This window comes from Lissotriton helveticus (assembly GCF_964261635.1).
Source record: "Lissotriton helveticus chromosome 1_1 unlocalized genomic scaffold, aLisHel1.1 SUPER_1_unloc_17, whole genome shotgun sequence".
In the NCBI taxonomy this organism is placed as follows: Eukaryota; Metazoa; Chordata; class Amphibia; order Caudata; family Salamandridae; genus Lissotriton; species Lissotriton helveticus.
The window spans coordinates 3,514,952-3,536,849 of record NW_027611656.1 but is presented as its reverse complement, the minus strand read 5'-3'; the positions used below and the strand labels follow the sequence as shown (position 1 = coordinate 3,536,849).

Genomic DNA, 21,898 nt, shown 5'->3' with positions numbered 1-21,898 from the left:
CCCCATCTGATTCCTCCAGAAGCTGCCAATACCAGAAGGTCACCTCCTTAGCACCCCTAGATTTTTCTAATAGCAGATGCTCCAGAGGGCTTGATTTCCCAAAGAGTACATCTTTACGTCGTTGGGCTCTCCCCCAGCTTTACAGCTGAATTTATTTAAATCTGGAGAATGCTGGACCTATACGCTCAAATAATTAATCTCAAGGAAGTATCGATCTGTCCACCATTAGCTCTCCCCATTTAGCAATCCCAGCCTCCTCATCTGGAGAAGATAGACTGTCCCTTAAGCACTCTGGTAAACCCGGGGGATTCCATATGGGAGCGAAGTTAGAATAGTAGGACAGCCCCAATCTTCTTCTAATGATGCACCAACCCTTGGCCCATGACTGTATAATTTTCAGCCTTATTTTCTTGAAAAATGTCTGGCTCCCAAATTTATATAAAAAGCCTTCAGCTGGTAGATTTGCTCCGGTTAACATGACTTTATACATTGTCCCCTCTAAAAGACTAGATGGTGTCTTTAGCAACATCCTAGAGTAGGATAGCTGGAAGGCCCATGCATAATATACTAGGTCTGGTAGGGCGAGACCCCCCTTCTCCCTTCTCCTCCTCAGCTTCTTCCATGCAATTCTAGAGGACTTATAATTCCATATAAAGGAGTTAATCTCTCGCTGACATCTGTCCAACATCTTCACATCAAACCCCAAAGGAATGGCACCAACAATGAATATAAACTTGGGAAGAATAGACATTTTTATTAAGTTCACCCTACCCATTATAGTAAGTGGCAAATCGGTCCAAGATTTCAGTAGACCTTTGCATTCCCTGGAGACTCGATCTAAGTTATTTTGAGCAATGGTTCCGATGTCTTGAGTGATTCGGATACCCAGATATCGCATAGATGTGGTAGTGTTTATGCCCAACCGTGGGTCCGGAATGTTCCACACCATGACCTCGGTTTTACTCGAGTTGATACTGTAGCCCGAGATCTTACCAAACTCCTCTGCCCTTTGTATCACAGCAGGGAAGGACAGTACCGGATCCGAGGTAAAGATTAAGATATCATCCGCATATAATGCGGTCCGCCTCTCCCACTCCTTAAATTTAAATGATGGTATATTTTCGTCTGCTCGCAAAACCTGGGCAAACGGTTCAATGTATAAATTAAAGAGAAGGGGAGAGAGCGGACATCCCTGCCTCGTCCCTCTAGTGATCTTAAAGGGTTCTGTCAAAGTCCCATTAATCAGCAGCCTAGCCGAAGGGGCACCATATAGCAAAGCAATAGTTTTACGGAAACACTCTCCGAAATTAAACCTTTTTAATGTTTTGTTTAAATAGGGCCAGTTGACCCTATCAAAGGCCTTGGCTGCATCAAGAGTTAAGGTGGCCAATGGAAGGGAAAACGCCGAGGCGATGTCTATAGCCCCCACCAAATCGTGTGTAAGGTCTGAAAGATGTCGCCCCTTAATAAAACCTTTCTGATCCTGATGGATGATAGTGCCTATCACCTTACCCAATCTTGCTGACAATATGGCGGTGAAGATCTTATAATCACTGTTCAACAATGATATTGGTCTGTAAGACCCACAGTCTAATACATCTTTCCCAGGTTTAGGTATGAGAACAATTGTGGCCTCTCCCCATGATTTTGGCGGTGTCATTCCTTCCCTGAGGATTCCATTGAAAAGGGTAGTCATTACTTGGACGATATTCTCCTCCAATACTTTATAGAGCTCCCCAGGAAGGCCATCTGGGCCGGATGCTTTCCCTTTTTTTATTTGCCGTATTGCTGCCTTTACTTCTGCCTCCATTATTACAGTCTCTAAGCTATTACTCTGTATTGTTGACAAAGTTGGGAGCGATATTCCTCCCAGCCACGTATTTCGTGCCATCTGATCATCTGGTAACTCTTCCCTATAGATTGCCTCAAAGAAATTATAAAAGGCCTTACCTATCTCGAGGCTCGATGTTCTTGATGTCGCCTCCCCTTCCACCTTGATTTCTCTGATATGTTTCAGAGCTTGGTCCGATTTTATTTTCCACGCCAATACTCTGCCAGCCGCCTCTCCAAACTCAAAGTGGGAGATCTTACTTGCTTTCCATCTTTTGGTAACCCTCTCTTGTAAGATGTTTTCTAGTTGGTATTTTAGCTCAGCCAATTTTGAGTGCTCCTCAGGAGAACCTAGAGACTGACCTAAATTGTACTCAATGCCCTTCATTTCATATTCCAAAGTTGCTATCCTGTCTTTGTACTTTTTACTCCGATATGAGGACCTGCCTGTAATACATCCCCTTATAAAGGCTTTAAAAGCCTCTCAGACCACTGCCGGAGAGGAAGACTCGAGATTAATTTAGAAAAAAGCAGTTGTTTCTGTGGCCAGGAAGTTCGTTTCACTTTCCTCGAGTAGGAGTGTCCGGTCAAAAGACCATGATGGATGTTGCCTCCTACTGTCGATACTAAGCGAGAAGACAAGGGCCGAATGGTCTGAAAGGTGAGACGGAAGATACTCTATCATTGTTAAGGTGTCTTTCAAGCTGTAGGTAAACAAAGCATAGTCGATTCTAGACAGATGTTTGAAACGACTATTCCGATAGGAAACCCCCATTTTATTGCCTACTCTTTCCCGCCATATATCCGCCAGGCCTAATTGAGTCATGATTCCTATGAGAGTTCCCCTAGATTTTGGTGTGCTAGAGGCCCTCGAGTTTACTGATTTATCTAGCTTAGGATTCAGCACGACGTTAAAGTCCCCCATCCAAATCACTGGGTCATGAAGAAGTAGCAGTTGATTCCTGATGGCATCCATGTGCGATGGGTCATCTGAGTTCGGGCCATAATAGCCCACCAAAGTATAGCATTGCCCCACCAGCTGAACTCTCAATATCAGCCATCTCCCTGTGTGGTCCTCTATAAGCTGCAGAATTTGGGCTTTGGCTGCTTTTTTAAAGATAAATATAACTCCCCTGATATTTGCATTGTGATCAGTCGAGCAGAATTTATCAACCCATCTCTGTTTTTTGAGTATCTCCACTGCCTCTATTTTAAGAAGATGAGACTCCTGAATGGCAATGATCTGTGCAGGGGAGTCTTTCAAATACTGCCTTATACGCTCCCACCTACCTCTCACCCGCAAACCTTGACATTCCAGGACATATAATGAAGGGCGGTCATGATATCACCACTACTTCCTCCTATCGACCTTTCCCAACAGCTCCTGCGGGAGTCCTAGGATTTGCCATTTATATTTTTGATGTTGGACAGATATCAGAATTACCGATACTACAAAATAAGAGGAAGACTTATGAGGATTTTTTGCATTTTCATCCCTCCCCCCCTCCTCCCACCCTCCCCAGGAAAACCCTCCCTTACTTATTCTGACCTGGTGGGTGGCCAGATTTACGCCCACCTCAGCTCTCCAACCTTTCCTCCACCCCGCTAGTATAGTGTGTCAGCAGACTCCCAACCTATATAGATATTAGGGGAGAGCATGAATTAAAATACCAGAGGGCCTTTGTAAAATACAGGGAAAGTAAAGAGTAGCCGAATGTTCTATAATATTAGGGCCTTATATCACCTCTTTACCTGCCCCTTTGGTTATACACCAATTCATGACTGTATATGCATTGCATATACATATATATACATATATATACTCACACACACAGAAACTTGGTTAACTGCTAATATTAGATAGTAAAGTAGCTGGTGTTTCTCCTCTCGTGGTACATTAAATTAAATTAGGAACAATTAGGAGAGACTTTCCTTTGAAACTTTTTTCCTTTTTCTCTTCTTTTTAGTACATATTATATATTTATTTTTTTATATTTGCAAATGTAACCCTGATACCCTACATACTTCTTCTCCCTTTTTTTTTTCTTCTATCTATATCTTTTTTTTCCTTTTGTTTTTCCCCTTTTTTTCTCCCTCCCCTCTTTTGACCATATTTCACTCCTGGTCCTCCCCTTTTTTTTTAATTTTAGTTTTATATCTGAGTTACTCTAGTCCGGCCATACTTTTATAATGGCAACTAACCTGTTCAGGTCCATATAACCCACTATCTTTTACTCTGGGCCTGAGCATGGACACTAATAGATTCTAATAACTCATCTGCTTCCGAGGGTGAACGGATATTATGCATTTTATTATTATACATAATACGCAGAAAAGCGGGGAACCTCATCTGAACAGTGGCACCTACTGCTCTGAATTTTTCCATATGCTGTCCCAACTCCCATTGCCTATCAAGGGTAGTCTTAGATAGGTCTGACCGCACCTCAAAAGAGAAGTCCGGGCCCTGTAGTGATCTGGCTTTCAGTGCGAGGTTCAAGATCTTATCTTTAAGTGAGAACGTCTGGAAGTTAATCAGAACCTTTCTAGGTTTGTCTCTCCCTGGTTTTAAACGGAACGGGTCACGGTGGATTCGCTGGATGTTATTTTCTAGCTCCTCGACGGACTCCTCCAAATTAAGAGAGTCTTTTAGGATCTTGATTACGAAACTCTTGAGGTTTGTACCCTCTCTTCCTTCCGGAATCTTTAAGAGTCGCAAATTATTACTCCGGGAATAATTCTCCAAGCTTTCAACACGCTCTCGCATATTCTTCCCATCCTTTTGCAACGCTTGGATTTTGGATCTAGCTATCTCGAGATTAGATGACAATGATCCCACAGAACATTCCAAAACCTCTGTCCTTGTGCATAAGCCCTCCACCTTTTGGTCCAGCATCTCACAAGATGCTCTGATTTCATTCTGATTCATCTTAGAGACTGCAAAATCGGCACGGATTTCCTCCCTCATTGCAGATATTGACTTTACCAGTGCCTCCAATGTGTTCTCAACCACTGGGTCCTCCAAATCGCCCTCCCCTCCATCAGATGCTATTACTTTATTAGATGCAACCCCCCCATGAGACCCGTGGGGCTGCTGGATACCAACCATAGCAACCTCTGTTTCATTTACAAGTGCGGCGGACTCCGTTACATGGTTTAGTTGTTATGTTGGATGCCGAGATGGGATTCGGAAGTAATAAAACCGAAGGGGTTGTCGACTCTTTTGACCCAGTATCAACCTCGGGTGTAGATGTATGTGTTGGTCCTGCTACTAAAGTTAAAGCTGTCGGCGCCTTTGAGCTCACAGCAGTCGCCATCTCCGATGTAATATCCAGGACTTGGGGCAACACTTTGAATAATGCGCGTAGAGATGGTGTAATACCACTGGGTCTCTTAGGAGGTTTACTTTTTGACCCCTTCGGATTAGAATCTTTAACCGCCTCCCTAGATGTGCTGCCTCTTGCTGTGGTGTGCTCCTTTCCCCCAGTGGCGCTACTACTTGCACTCTGCCCGGAGCTTGAAATGCCCCTCTGAGGCTGACTTTTTTTTTTTGACCCCCTGTGCCTTTTCTCAGAGTTCTTAGCCCCACTACTAATATTCCTTTGGGACACAGGCTTACTCTTCCCCTCGGAGTCGGTTCCCCCACTACAATCTCTTACCGCCTTATGCTCTGTTCCTCGGAGATCAGACGTGTCCTCTGATCTCGATGGGGTGCCGCCGCTCAGAATCAAGCCTCCCGCTGCTGCTTCTCGTCGCTGGTTACCTTACCAAGTTTAAACGTTGCAGCGTCTTCTGTGAAACCTCCCTTCCTCCGTTCTGCTACCACGGCTCCTCGGAACACCCGGGCAGCCGCCGTGCGGCCGCGCCTAAGCTCCACGGCTGCTCGTCTCCACCGAGTCAGGAATGCGGTGGGGAGAGGGTGAGTCACAGCAGGCAGGCACATCAATCGATACCGGAGTCAGTAGCACAATTACGTAGAAATGTTTCACTGGCTTCTCTTAGGTTGTATTTCCTTCCGCTCAGTTTTCGCTTTATTATTTTTGCATCTGTCTTGCCGTTTTTCCTAAAAGCCCGTCTGTAGATGCCGTCTGTAGATGCTGTCCTGCGGCATAATCTCACTAGCAGAGCGGGATGAGGCTGGGGAGCCGAAACTGGGCGTGCGAGCCGCGCTAGCTTGCGGTCGCCATGTTTTCCCCCATCCCCGGCCGAACCACTTTGCGCTGCTCCGACTTTGTGACATAGGCCCAACGCCAGCTGCTGGGCAGCATCGACTCCAAAGCTGACATCATTGTGGAGCCAATCCTCGACATGGGTGGTCAAGAATCCATCGACTCGTTAAATCGTACGGATCCGTGGTTTAGGCGCCATTGTGACGTCACCTCCTCTCCGGTAAGGAACCAAAGCCTCCCTTGCTTTGCGCAAACATCACAAGCATCGAGGACCCGACACGGCGCCTCCTCCGAAGCAAGGAACCAACGCCACACAGTGCCAACGATGCTGCATCTCCTCGACGCCGCCAGCTGTCTTTGTTTTCGCTTTTCCAAGGTACTGTTCTTTGTGGGTCTGTTTTGAGTCGACACCCAAAGCCGCGCACCTCACGGTCAACACCGTACTTTGGGATTTCTTTGACCTCAAAGTTGTGATAACTCCAGTTGGGGTTATATGTTGCTAAAAACTGCTTTTTAGTGAATAACCTATTTTTGAGCTACTTCTACTATCTTATTGCTGATTACGGTATTGTGGATGTTTGTTGTTTGAGTCTTGTGTTAAGTCTATATAAAGAATACTTATTTTTATAAAACCTGTCCATCTGTAGTTTTTTCACTGTCTTACTGTATGTGTTCACAAATGCTTTGCACACTGCCTCTGAGATAAACCTTCCTGCTTTGGAAGTAGTGTGGTGCAGCTGCCAGGGTGTCTAACTCCGGACTACGGGGTTCACGGTTTGATCCCAGGCGCCGGCGGCAGGTTAGCCCAGCACCATGTGACTCTCGGCAATAGCTCACTTAATCTTCCAGAGGACCCCCAGAGCCGGTACACCAATTCGAAGGTAGCTGTGTGCTTTACAAATACCGGTATTTCATTTCATTTAATTTCGTGCCAAGCTACCACAGGGTTGAGCAGGGGTCATTTTAGGAATGTAGCCCCCTTACTCGGACTAGAAGCAAGGGTCCCTTTTTGAACAAAGGTGCAAGCCATTGCCAACCCACCTTTTCATCCACTAAGGTTCTTTTGGCCGTTACCCACAACGGAGTGACCTCCAGGTTGGGGACCCTTCCTTTAAATAAACAAAAGAGAGTTTCACCAGTGGACTAACAAGAAGTGAACCTATACTCGTGAACCTTCTTCCTCATGGCCAACTCCCAACTTTCACCACAGGCAACAGCTTGTTGCAGAGTCTCTTTAACAAACTTGACAAACCTTTCCACCACACCATTGCATTGTGGATGGTACAGGGATGCCTTCTTATGCTTGATCACCCGGGAACTCCGAAACTCTTTCATGACTAAGGTCGTGAACTGAACACTATTGTCTGACAAGATTGTTAACTGGAAACCCTCACGTTCAAATAACTCTTCTAGGAACTCAATCACTCACATTCTGCACATTCACGCACCAACCTCTCTACAGGTACATCCATGGCAGGCCACCAATATTCTTACCTGATACTTTCCTTTGTCTTGGCAATGCCCATGTGCGAGGTGTGAGCAGTCTTTACTAGCTTATCCCTTACTTCAAGGGGTGCAACCAACTTACTTCAACGCATGAGGAGACCATCCTCCACCATCAGATCTTCCCTAACTCGCCAAAAGCCTTCGAGGACCTCTTCACACTCCTTCTTCTCCCACCAGCCACCTGTGACCATGGTTAGGACTTTCCGCAAGTCTAAATTGGTGAATTTCCCTCCACTCTCTCTCGGAAATCAACCCTTCACTAATCACACACACATTAATTCCTTCCTCCAGTTCTTCACCTCCAAACCACTCAACATCATCTGTCCTTTCACACTCCTGAGTCTTGACAGACAGTCTGCCAGAACTGTAGTGCCACAACCCACTTCCGTATCCTATGGGAGACAAAGTCAATGCCTTTCTTGGAGAAGACCTCTTTAAGAGGTTTGTGGTCAGTAAGAATTCTGAACCTTTTCCCCCACAAAACCTTTCTCAGCTTCTTTCTCTACAACAGAACAGTTGCACTCAGCACCCCTCAAGGGCCTAGAGACAAAAAGAATCGTTTTAACCTCCACATCAACCTTCTGCAAAAGAACTGCTCCTAGCCCCTTCAAGCTAGCATCAGTCATGAGATAAGATACCTTTGGGGTCAAAACTTCCTAGACATGGTGTTTTATTCAGATGTTTCTTAATGCGCTCAAACTCTTCCTCACAGCCCTTGGACCAAACAAATGTGCTTTCCTTCTGGAGGAGAGACCTCAAACAAGAGGTTTTCCCTGCAAAGTTAGGAACAAACTTGTGATAAAATTCAGCTATGCCCAGAAAGTTTACAAACTCTTCTTTGTTCAAAGAGGTGCACAAATTACAAAGGATGTTTACCAATGATTTTTTGGATTTGATACCTGCAGCGGACTCAAAATTCCCTAGGCACTATTTCTTTGACATCAAATTTGCACTGGTCATCCCTAAGGGTGAGGTCAGCATTGCGTAACTTCTTCAATACTGACGTCAGCCTCCCATTATGCTCCTCAAGATCCACACCAAAGATGAGCACATCATCTGGGTACACCTTGACATCCTGAAGGCCTCGAAGAATTCCCTTCATCACCCTCTGAAAAAATTAGGCTGCAGAAATCAGTCCAAAAGGCATCCTTAGAAATCTAAAGGTATACACAGGAGATTAGGTCCTGGGAAGAGGAGTGAATATTCTGAATGTTCTGAAGAGGAGTGAAGGCTGGTCTGGTGATAGGCGGAGGTCAAGTCCAATGAAGAAAAATGTCTTGCCCCCTCAAGGGAACACAGCATTTTAGTTATGTTAGGTAAAGGGTAATGCTCATCAATAACTGCTTTGTTGAGCTCCCTCGAGCTGAAACAGAGCCTGGCCTCCCCATTGGCTTTGGGGGCCATAACAACAGGAGAGACCCACTCCATTGCTTCAACTTCTTGAATGATGCACTTGCCTAAGAGATTGTCTAATTCAACTTTCATGCTCACTCTTACTTACAGAGGTGTATTCCTGACCTTAACTGTTTTTGGACCAGTATTAGATTTGACCTTTATCCAATGTACATAGTTTATGAGACAAACCCAGTTCACCAGCAAAGACCTCTGCAGATTACGCTCATAAAATGTTTTTGTAACTAGAGTTATCTTGGCCCCAGAGTCGAAGAGCATGCTCACTGGAGCATCATTGATCAAAACTAGCTCCTGAGGGCCATCACTAGCATTCCCTGTGACCGGGAGAATATGGATTCCTTCCAATTCTTCTTAATATAGATCTACTTCCCTTATTTTTTTATGCTCATTGCCCGTTCTGCAGCTTTTTGAGATGTGACCTTTTCTCTCACAAGTTTTGCACATGGCCTTCCAGCCTGGGTAGTCTTTAACCTGTTGACTGTGGCACAAATTTCACCGAGGTGCGGGCATATTAATGAGTGGGCGTGGTTTGGACGCCCTCGGCACATGCTCACTATGACGTCAGATGGCTGGGGGCCGTCCAACGCACGCAACGGGTTAAAGTTGGTCATAAGGCCAGAGTTGCCACATCTGAAGCACTTCCGCTGAAAATTCTCTGTGTTAAAGGGCTTTGTAGTGGTGCTCGATTTGGGTTTAACAAATCTATCCACTAGCACTTTGACATTAATGTTCTCCTTTTTATCACCTGAACTGTCTTTGTGTATAATATCAACACACGCTTTTGAATGCTCATGACTTTTGGCTATGGTCTAAACTAAATACAATGATGCCTATGGTATTATTTTTACAAACTTCCTAATTTAGGACCGATACCAAAAATTATCTATCCTCTGTTTTTTTAATTACTTATTGACTAAATCTCCATTTTCACTTAATTTTTATTCATCTAGTAGCTATCAGAACTCTTCAATGAATCAACACAAACAAAAAAAGGTGGTTTGCATAACTTTTTTTAGTAAACCAAATCTTTTTTCTAACGACGAATTATTTTTCTCTCACTTATTCCACTTTTTTCATTTTATACATATATATACACATCTATATACATTTGGCATGTATCTTTTCACAATATTTACAATGTGCAGACAAGCATAAGCATGCACAAAACAACAAAACTTTCTCCAGAACCCTTTTTACGGTTCAAATGCCCAACAATTTGAACGAGGAAATCATGGTATTTTGTTATATGACCTTAATTCCTTCATCTGGATCACCACATTCAATAATGAAGCCTAGGCAGCTGAAAATACTTTATGCTTCTTTTTTCAAGGCTCTCATCAAGTTTTTCGAATTCTATTTCAACGTTTTTTTAGGTGTCAGATTACAATAACAGTCGACACGTTTCAGCCTATAAACTATTTAGGCCTCTTCAGGACTTTGGGCAAGAATTACCTGCATATGAATGCAGTCAGGATCGTTGTGCATAAGTGGCAAAGTGGCAACGCACCAACCCAATAATTGGCGCTCTCAATACCGGGAAGACGGCCCCTAATCCAATATTTCTTGAAATCACTGTGTGTGGCTTAGAATCGTCCCGGAAAGGTCCAATCCATTCTCCCAACTGTAACAACCTACACGCAATAACCGGGGCAGCGCTGCATATAATTCAACATGAACAGGAAGGATCCAGTAGTTAAAAAGGATTCCCTCTCTGCAAACTCCGTACAGCACTTCTTGAAGCGATGGCATGTCTTTTTGCCACCGGGCATGTCTCGTTTTGTCTAGGGCGCATCCTAACATAAACTGATCTCTTAAGCGATCCTCTAAAGCTGCACTAACATTGCACGTGGAAGCCAATTTGCGCAAGGTAGTTATATATTGTTCCACCGACTCATCCTACCTTTGCATTCTTCTCCCAAAGGGATATCGTTCAAGGACAGTACTCACTTTGGGGAGGTAGTGCAAGTCTAACTTTTTGATGCAGATCTCGTATTCATTATGAGTGTCAGAGTCACTATTCAATGTTCAAAGAATTCTTGTCCCTCAAAGCCCAAACAATGCATTAACCATGAGGCTTTCCTCTCTGCACTTAAGGAAGTGCCACAGACACGAGCATAATATGTGAAAACCTTACACATGAGAGGAGGAACTCCTAGAGATGTCAAAAAGAAGGGAGGGGCAGTGACATTTTGCATGATGTATGTACTATGTTTTGACCTAGTTACTACTTAAGGGTGATCTTGAGTGATCTGCTTACAGTGGGCAATATCCACAAACCTTATAAGCTGTGCGCATCAGCAAAACTGCGTGAAACTTCAGCAATAAAAATTTAGGCCAATGCGAACAGTCCCAGAAATTGTATTTGTTTTGCGCATCAGCGGAACCATCGGCACGATTACTGATGGCACATATTTATATAGGGAGAATTCACTTTAGTCTGGTGCTCAATTACATGTGTAGACGGGAGTCTGGTGGTGCCTGATAACTGAAAAGCACATATTTGTTTACATACAATTTCATATATGTCGGATTTATTATTCCTATTACAGCTCCTTCTACTTTGAGAAGGCCTGTCCTAGACCAGTGTGTGGACAAAACCCATGCCGACAAATCAAGGACAACGGGATTGGGACATGGTCTAGGGACACTAACAACAAATCCTACATCAAACCTCACGTTTAACTGATGGAGAGCTATGAGCGACCTGAAGCGCAATACTGAGAAAAAGTAACCAGAATTGCTGCAAATTAAAGTAAATTTAAAACAAAACTAATAATGAACTACATAACCACAGCTGTGTGACCTGGAAGCCGATTGTTTCTTAATATAGCCCTTGTTTGTGATAACCTTGCAGTGCTCACATTATCATCCGCGCTAGAAGAGATGGGAGCCTGGGGTGTCTGGTTACAGAAGCTCATTTACATAGAAAGGGGGGTGACAGCCTGTTCACATCACACAGCACAACTTGTTTACGTAAAATGCTTGTACACAGAACAGGGTAAAGTCTTGTGTCTATTTTTTTCATTTTATTTAATATATCCTGCACCTCTCTCTCTTCTTCTCTTCCTCGCATTTCAATTCATCGTAAATTACACAAATTCACTATTGCTTTATCAGCACGGTACAAGTCGGGGGTGGACACAGTTTGATGGGGTCCCAGTTCCACCTAGCTCCTTAGCTTGCGAATGGGAATTGTTACTTTGTTTCTTGCATCTACAGACACAGGCCTCAGAGTGTTTGCAACTATCCGTCCCAATAGCAGAGTCCCCTTTATTTATTTGTGTGAGTGGCGCAAGAGAGGAACAAAGAACTAGACAAAATTAGCCCTTCTATTGCTTAATACACTGTAAATGTGAAACACGTTGGGGCTTAGGGGCTGGATAAAGAACATCAGGAAACAAACGCAAATTAAAAGCACATTTTATTTATTTGCTGAAAATTGTTTAAAAATGTAATTTTCAAGTTCCACATAGCCCTTTAAAAATATTTACACTTTCAGTCCTTTCCTAGTTTAGTTAAAAACTGATAGTGGGAAAAACACATGATGTATAAAAACTGAGAACAAAAACTTATTTTTACATTATTTTATGTTTCTTGTTTTTAAAACAGGTTGTCGACATTTCACATGAACATTATTATAAGGGCCTGACATCACTTCTTGTGACGTCACTACATGTGACGTCATTGTGATTTGCATTTGATAATGGGCTCTTTCACTATTTTCCTTATTTGTGCCCTGTTTATTCCATGACATCAGTCTATAGCAGTGGTTCCCAAACTTTTTCAACCCATGGCTCCCTTGGCTTATTGATCGTTGGCCGCGACTCCCTATTATTATGTGACATTTTTTAGTGACCGGGCAGAGGCCCTTCAGGAGCGCTGAAGAGTTTCTAAGGCGTGTCTAGACCATCACAGTGATCTAGACACTGCCTTAGTAAAACTGGCTTTATAAAATTAAATAGTTAAATATAGCATAGCTGCTAATTTTTCTGTAAATGTAGGAGACATTTCGATGTTTTTAGGGTACTCCTTATGTGTGACACTACAAATGTGCGACACTTTATAGGGAGCAGAATGAAGCAGTTATGATAACCTACTAAAGCTTTTTACACATTCATTGCACTTGAATAGTTTTTCCCCTGTGTGTATTCGCTGATGTGTTTGTAGGTTTGACAGGTGACTAAAACACTTTGCACATTCACTGCACTTTGGTTTTTCCCCCGTGTGTGTTCGAATATATTTTTAAGGTTTGATAACTGACTAAAGCACTTTGCACATTCATTGCACTTGAATAGTTTTTCTCCTGAGTGTGTTGGATGATGCATTTGTAGGTTTGACAGGTGACTAAAGCTTTTTCCACATTCACTGTACTTGAATAGTGTTTCCCCTATGTGTGTTCGCTGGTGTCTTCGTAGGTATAATAACCTACTAAAGCTTTTTACACATTCACTGCACTTGAATCGTTTTCCCCGTGTGTATTCGCTGATGAGTTTGTAGGTTTGACAGGAGACTAAAGCACTTTGCACATTCACTGCACTTTAATGTTTTTTCCCCCGTGTGTGTTCGCTGATGACTTTGAAGGCTTGATAAGTGACTAAAGCACTTTGCACATTCACTGCACATGAATGGCGTTTCCCCTGTGTGTGTTTTCTGATGACGTTGAAGGTTTGATAACCTACTAAAGCACTTTACACATTCAGTGCACTTGAATGGCTTTTCCCCCCCGTATGTTCTCGCTGAGGACGTTGAAGGCTTGATAACTGACTAAAGCCAGGGGAATGGCTTTTCCCCTGTGTGTTTTCTCTGGTGTCTTCGTAGTTCTGATAACCGAATAAAGCTCTTTACACATTCAATGCACTTGAATGGTTTTTCTCCTGTGTGAGTTCGCTGATGATACCTTAATGCTGAAGTGTAACTGAAACTACTGTCACATTCACTACAATGATAGGGTTTTTCCCCCGTGTGTGTTCGCTGATGAATTTGTAGGGATGATAATCGACTAAAGCTCCTCCCACATTCACTGCAGTTGAATGGCTTTTCCCCTGTGTGTATTCGCTGATGTGTTTGGAGGACTGATAAGTGTCTAAAGCACTTTGCACATTCACTGCACTTGAATGGCTTTTCCCCTGTGTGTGTTTGCTGATGACTTTGTAGTTCTGATAATTGACTAAAGCTCTTCCCACATTCATTGCACTTGAATGGCTCTTCCCCCGTGTGTGTTCGCTGATGTCTTTGTAGCCCTGTTAGTCGACTAAAGCTCTTCACACATTCAGTGCAATGGTATGGCTTTTCTCCTGTGTGTGTTCGCAGATGACTTTGAAGGTGTGATAACCTACTAAAGCTCTTTACACATTCGCTGCACTTGAATGGTTTTTCCCCTGTGTGTGTTCGCTGATGACGTTTTAGGTCTGGTAACTGACTAAAGCACTTTGCACATTCACTGCACTTAAATGGCTTTTCCCCAGTGTGTGTTCGCAGATGTGTTTGGAGGCCTAATAAATAACTAAAGCTCTTTACACATTCGCTGCACTTGAATGGTTTTTCCCCTGTGTGTGTTCGCTGATGACGTTTTAGGTCTGGTAACTGACTAAAGCACTTTGCACATTCACTGCACTTAAATGGTTTTTCCCCAGAGTGTATTCGCTGATGTGTTTGGAGGCTTCTTAAATGACTAAAGTTCTTTACACAATGATTGCACTGGAATGGTTTTTCTCCTGTGTGAGTTTGCTGATGAATTTGAAGGCTTGATAACTGACTAAAGCACTTTGCACATTCACTGCACTTGAATGGTTTTTCTCCAGTGTGTGTTTGCTGATGTCCTTGAAGGTGTGATAACCGACTAAAGCTCTTCCCACATTCACTGCACTTGAATGGTTTTTCCCCTGTGTGTGTTCGCTGATGTGTTTGTAGGTTTGACAGGTGACTAAATCTCTTCCCACATTCACTGCACTCGAATGGCTTTTCCCCTGTGTGTTTTCGCTGGTGCCTTCGTAGTTCTGATAACAGACCAAAGCTCTTTACACATTCACTGCACTTGAATGGTTTTTCTCCTGTGTGAGTTCGCTGATGAGACCTTAATGCTGAATTGTAACTGAAACTTCTGTCACATTCACTACAATGATAGGGTTTTTCCCCCGTGTGTGTTCGTTGATGACTTTGAAGGTGTGATAATCGTCTAAAGCTCTTCCCACATTCACTGCAGTTGAATGGCTTTTCCCCTGTGTGTGTTCGCTGATGTGTTTGGAGGACCGAAAAGTATCTAAAGCACTTTGCACATTCACTGCAATGGTATGTATATGTTCGCTGGTGTATTTGTAGTTCTGATAACCTTCTAAAGCTCTTTACACATTCACTGCACTTGAATGGTTTTTCTCCTGTGTACGTGTGCTGATGAAGCTTGAGTAGTGATGACAAACTAAAGCTCTTGCTGCATGTGTATGATTCTTCTTTCTTGGTTAGTGTCTGCGGGTCAGGTTTATATTTGTCTACATCCCATGTCTGTATTTCCTGATGGGCCAACATGGCTGATAAAGCACTCTTGTTTTTCTCACACACTTTATATGTGTGCAGTATTTTGCATGATAGATTTCTGCTTTAACAATAAAAGTCAATAGCCACCAAACATTTGCCACACTCCGAATAGGTAGACGGTGTCTTTGTAGGCGATTGTGCCTTTAGATTGCATTATGGCTATGCACGCTTGCAGGTAAAGATGTATCTTCCTTCTGCCCAGTGCAAATTGGAACAGTCTGTTGTATTGTAGGTAGAAGAACTCCTCTTTCCTTTACCCGTCAGTTGTCCGGCGCTGCTCTGTTGTGCTTTTCTCTGGTTACTGTGGTTTGGCCAGAAAGAGTTTACAATTCACCTAGAGCATGGAATGATGGCTTATCATCATATTATAAAACAGAGCACTGCAGTAATCACATCATACCGATCCGATGATCAAAGCTGCTGTTGGACACTTGTTTATACAGGACGCGGTTTGTTATTGGTGTTGCCTTAATTTTCCTAAGGTCATTTCTTCGTCTTGTGGTGTGGAGGTGCACAGCTCAGCCTCTTGCAATCACTGAACTGCCCTTGATGCTTCATCCGGGATCTGTCAGTTTGTGTGCAGGCTCCTCTGTCGCTGACTGCGCTGATGTTTTCTTGAACACTGTAGCTCATTATTTCTGCTATTCTTGAAGATTTACAGTATTTGCTTCATTATTGATGGTCATTTCATACATTCAAGGCTTGTTTCTGTTGGATGTAAAGATATTTAAAATTACTAAATTGAAACATAATGGAATGAGAATTCACAACGTTTAACTGGTTGTAAAAGACATTTCAGGGGAGATTTACCAAATCTCCACGCAATGCAGCGCAGTCCCCCCCAGAGGCTGCGCTGTGCGACGGGGGAGCAGGAGAGCACCATATTTTCAAAGATATGGCTCTCTCCTTCCCTTTCCCTTGCGCCGGCACTGATTACAGCGGCCCTGCGCCATGCACACACCTTAGCAACAGAGCGCTAGCGTGTGTGAGTCCAGCATAGGTTTTGTACAGGAAGGACACCCTTCCTGTACAAATTACGATGCCTAGACACGAGGGAAAGCTTTTACCATATTGTATACGTGTTGCACAGTGCAGCACGCATGCAAAGTCTCCTTGCACCTAGTTTTGTGGTTGCACGGGGCGCCCTTGCACCACCCTGGTCAGGCACCCATGGCACAAAGTAATGCGAAACAATGCTATGCGCAGTGTCACATTACTTTAACGTTATTTCCAGCGCTAAACAAGTTTAGCGCTGGAAAGTTAATGAGGAAAAAAAGATTTTGCACCATTTTGTGCCACTTTTCTGCCGCAAATACAGCAGAAATTCTTAGTAAATCTCCCCCTTCTTCTTTATCGCTTTTGAAACTTAGCAAGGAATATGTCATCATACACAGATATTTAACTAAAAGTTCGGTTGATCAGGTGACATCTTAATACATTTACAGAGTAAGGGCGCTCACGGAGCACCCAAGTGCTTGAGGTATAGCTTAAGATAGAGGCATATGGTGAAGATTTCATTTAAACAACAATAGAGTTTAGAAAAAGAGATGGATCAGGCTGGACTGCAAAATTTCCAGTAACTCTTCACGAAGTATAAAACAAAAGTAACTCCATTCACACACTTCTTCTCGTTCTTCCCTATTCACTTAAGATCATCTCAGATACCAACTCCTGTCTTTACCTCACTGTTCATAAGTCACCTTTGACACTTTCAACAGCTCCCTTGGTTCAAGCATTTCTGGTTTATTCTAACCTGGAAGATTGGAACATTATTGTGGGTTGAGGGCGGTTTCCTATCGCCATAACATCTGTCCATCGTCCTGAAACTAGTGCAGCTTACAGCACCCGGTTCTGGCCCTGAAAGTTAACTTTAAAAAGCAAGTCTTTAGTTCTTACTAAGGTGGATAAAGTTCTGTAAGATGCACCTCCTTCCAGAGCTTATGTGTAAAACAGAGCGAGGGGTTCACTGTAAGGCCCGTCCTTTACATTATAAGCGCAGATAAGGTAAACAAATATTGATTCATATAATTTAATATTCAATGATATCAGTTATTTAGTACTTATAGAGAATCCATCACAACCAATAATTTACCTGACATATCCCTGCAGTAGATGTGCGCCTATTACTCTGTTTCCCCCCTTTTCCAACATTACAGGGCATCTGGCATGATGTTGTCCTTTTGGGGCCCAGGATGCCATTTGTGACCGGATGGGCATTTGGAAGAGCGGGAGGAGGTGTCAGTTATCCACAGGTGATGCAGCATTTCTACCTTTCCATATTTCTCATATTCAAGTTTACCTAATTTCATGGCCTTCGACCCCCCTACTGCCCTCTGGCTGCACACTCTGTGGTGTTCATCAGAAGTCAGATAACTGCCTCATGCTCACAAGGCCATGGATCTCACTTCTTCTACAACACTTATTGCAGACATAGGGCCTTGTTAGGAGTTTGTACAACAGATTATTGCCTCCAAACTAGGGGTGGGTGAAGAATTCCGCTCTGCCAGCGGAGCTCGTGAAGTTTTGCCCACTCTGCTCCAAAAAACTCCATGCAGAACGGAGCTTTTTTCTCCAGCGGTTCGCCAACAGTAAAGTGGCGAGCACTTGTGAGAAAATATAATGCGCTAGACCGCCTACTGGCGAGATTTCTCATTGCAGGAGGTATCAGCAGGTCGCGACCACTCGAGTGTTAAAATCTGCCATTCTCGTTGATGAAGCTACCATTCGATTAGAATATCAATTAGAGCGGCAAAAAGCAGCATCGCCCTCGGACACGACGCGTAGTGCTGTTCGTGCTGATTTTACAGTGGGGGTTAAACTCCTGGCACTAAAAATCAGTCAGTGCAGTGCAACTTAACAAACTCTGCCACTTGTGGAAGTCTGCAGAGTGTGCCAGAGTTTCCCTGGTGCTTTGTTGAGTTCAGCGGAGTAAAACTCTGCAAACTGCACCAAGGCATTATCAAAACGTGGCAGATATCCTGTCTGCCTTATTATAGTTGCCGCAGGATGCAATGCATTTTTAATGGGGCGGGCAGGATACCTGTCACATTTGTGATGGAATAAACCATTTGCTGAAATCTAAATCAGGCCTTTGGTGTACATTGCGTCCAGTGTGGCTAGCTGGGCTTGACGGATCTTGTAGTTTGTTGGTCTCTCACTGCTTTGAGGTCACCGCCAGGCAGAGCTTCTGTCAGCTGTGCCCTGTGCAGATCTTCCTTCCAGGCAGGACCTTCTTCAGCTGTGCCTTGTGCAGGTCTTCCTTCCAGGCTGGACTTCTGTCAGCTGTGCCCTTTGCAGATCTTCCTGCAGGCAGGACCTTTGTCAGCTGCACCTTGTGCAGATCTTCCTTCCAGGCAGGGGCTTCAGTTACCTGCACCCTGTGCAGATCTTCCTTTCAGGCTGCGGCTTCTGCCCGCCGTGCCTTGTGCAGATCTTACTTCCAGACAGGGGCTCCTTTCAGCTGTGCCCTGTGCAGATCTTCCTTCCGGGCAGTACTTCAGTCAGCTGTGCCTTGTGCAGATATTCTTTCCAGGATGGACTTCTGTCGGCTGTGCCGTGTGCAGATCTTCCTTCCAGTCAGGAATTCTGTCAGTCGTCCTCGTGCAGATCTTCCTTCCAGGCTGGACGTCTGTCAGAGGTGCCCTGTGCAGATCTTCCTTCGAGGCAGGACTTCTGTCAGCTGAGTTTTGTGCAGATCTTCATTTCAGTCAGGACCTTTGTCAGCTGCGCCTCGTGCAGATCTTCCTTCCAGGTAGGGCTTCTGCAGCTGCACCTTGTGTAGATCTGCTTTCCTCAATGATCAGTTCAAAGGTTAGGAGAGGTAGGACTGGTCTAGGTCATCTTCTTTATTACAGTTCTACTGGTCAAGCCACAGACCTCGTGCTCTGAGAGTCTGGATTTTCTGAGCTTCGTGGAACAGGAATACAGTTCTACCGCACCCAGCACATACTACAAGACTCCAAGAGTCAACGCTACAAGTGCTGCTCCAAGGTTTAATTCAACCACTGTATCTGAACATGCCTTGGCCAATGCCAACTAGAGAATAAACATCCTGCCTGCACCAGCAGAGTGCAGGAAGCTTTTCAAGAATATCGAGGTACCTTGACTTTCTCTGTCTGTCGTAACTGAAGATGTTAAACCTTGGTAACATCAATCCCCTTTGGACAAGGTCCTCCATTTTGCTATCAGAATGTAACTCATCCTGCGCAGACACAAATCCTCTAGTCCGTATTGCATGAAGCTGGGTGGTTCTCACCCAAAAGAAGGCCCTCCACAAATTGCTGACATTTCTTACACCCTCTGGACAGCCGTGGCAACACACAGACTAACTACACCCCTTCAGGGATCACCAGTCCATCTGCCAGGATCAAGACTCAGATCTTTCAACCTTCTCTGTTACCGTCTTTGGAACGGCCTGTCTCTGGGATTTGTGGAAGCTCCACGCTCAGAGTTGCCTTGTAAAACCATCTCATGAGAGTGGAAGAAAAGAACATTAAGTGACACGCTCTGCACAGATGTGTAAATAAATCTACTATTATGGTTCCATGTACCGTTGTCCTACTGCTGTTGTTTTGACATGGATGTTTTGCCGTCTATCACAGCAGCTTTTTCCTTTAAAATCGTACTCAGTTTGTTTTGCATCATACCTACTTACCTATGTAGTGTTTCTGACCCTACGACATCTCTGGCTGACATGCTGTGCTGTCTGTTGCTACATAAATAGGAAGTAGATTGCCACTGCAGGGAGAGTGCAGTGTCCTTTCAGTCAGATGCACTTGATTGGGATAAAAGGTACCATGTTTGTTAGAAAAGCTGCAACTATTAGAATAATAAAATACCAAAAGCAGCACATATAATGCAATAACAGACCAGGTACTAGAAAAACGTGATGCAAACACAGGCCAGGCATTAGGAGAATCTGGTGCAAACAATGCAATAACACAGGTCAGGCGGGGCGGAGCTAGCTCGCAACCAAGATGGCTGCTTGAGCCGTGAGCTCCCCCGTCTCGTGTAACTACCCTACATCAATTCTGCGTGCTATTCCACTATCAGCTGCCCTGACTAGACGGACCGAGCCCCAGGACTGCTGTGGTCCACGAATGGCGTGGGTCCGGATCCCGCCCACCCCCTTCACGCTGAGCGAGCCGTGTGGGCCTGGCACGCCGGCTGCAGCGGGAGCTGCAGGGTGGAATTAACTTCAAGGGGCGGATGCTCTGACTAGGCCACTGTCCTGGCAGCTGTATAGTGGCGGCGGTCGATCCCGCGTTTGGCGGGAAAGGTGAGGAGCGATACACCCCGCCTCTTGAGATCATGAGTCAGCCCGAGTGGTGTGTGGACTGAGGAGCAGTGCAGGAGGCGGCGTTACCAGGCGGGGAGGTGAGTACGCACCAGTGAGGCCTTCAGAGCAGCCTCTGGCGCGGAGGCTGAGCCCGGGGCCACGAGCGCCAACACCTTGACTGCGGGGGAGGGGGGCAGAGTGTGCTGTGTAGCGGCAGAGGTTGATTCCGCTATCGGCAGGAAAAGTGAGGAGCGAATGCCCCCCTTGCTGCTGGAGACCGCAAGACTGCCCGTGTAGAGCGTGGTCCCGAGGAGCGGCGCGGGAGACGGCGGAACCAGGCGGGGAGGTGAGGGCAGCCCGGTGGGGCCTAAAGAGCGGCCCCCGGCGGGGACTGGGCCCGGGCCGTGAGAGCCAACACAGAAACTGAGGGGGGGCAGAGTGTGCTGTGTAGCGGCGGAGGTCGATCGATCTGGGGTCGGCTGGAGACCCTGGCGAAAAAGCTTAAAGAGCTGGCGGCTCGGCGCCTAACAGACTGTAGTGATGCCCTCACGCAGGAACTTGCCCGAACACTGCGTGGAGAAGTGTGGCTCAGGGGTTAGAGGCAGCAGACCCGGAAGCTGAGATCGGTCCTGGACCAGGATTCAATTCCCCGCCTCGGCGTGTCTTGGGGTAAAAATTCCACGGACTCGATAATTCTCGCCCCGGTGCCTCCTCGACTCACGGGTTCACACTCTGCGACTCTGGGCAATAGCTTGCTTAATCTCCACAACGGCCCCTCGCGGCGGGATGCCTGACTTTCACCTTGTGGATACCCTGCTATCTCACAGGGGAATACCAGGAAGGGTTCCCTAAGCAAGCGCCGAGAAACACACTGCGGGTAGCTGTGCGCTATATAAGCTCAACTACATTTACATTTACATCACGAAGAGGTGGACTCTGAAGTAAAACACCTGGGAAAGTACGCCATTGCAAGAACCTACGGTGGGGGGGGAGCGCCCCGGGTCGGTTCCGCGCAGTTGGCCAAACAACGCAGGAACAGAGTAGTGATACCGGACATGAGGTCCTCACCGACAGACGACCCGCTCTCTGAGGATCAGGTAGCAGAAAAGCTCCGTGAGTATTACGCAGCTCTGTATGCCTCCCGAGGACCCGCCCCGGAGGAATGCATACTAGA

At 45.1% G+C, this 21,898-nt stretch overlaps 1 protein-coding gene across 8 annotated transcripts in view; it reads right to left on the bottom strand.

The window, feature by feature from the left end:
• LOC144805649 (uncharacterized) overlaps positions 1-21,898 on the bottom strand; it is a 749,755-nt gene that overhangs the window by 661,626 nt on the left and 66,231 nt on the right. For 5 of the 8 annotated variants that reach the window (XM_078672167.1, XM_078672171.1, XM_078672170.1 and 2 more), the window contains one exon: positions 12,320-16,154. The exons of 2 other annotated variants lie outside the window; for them this stretch is intronic. In XM_078672167.1, coding sequence (XP_078528293.1) covers positions 13,680-15,437 — 1,758 coding nt within the window. In that variant the 5' untranslated portion in view covers positions 15,438-16,154 and the 3' untranslated portion in view covers positions 12,320-13,679. Of the gene's footprint in view, positions 1-12,319; positions 16,155-21,898 lie in introns of those variants that run through there. One more of the 8 variants, XR_013605565.1, reaches the window with a different exon arrangement.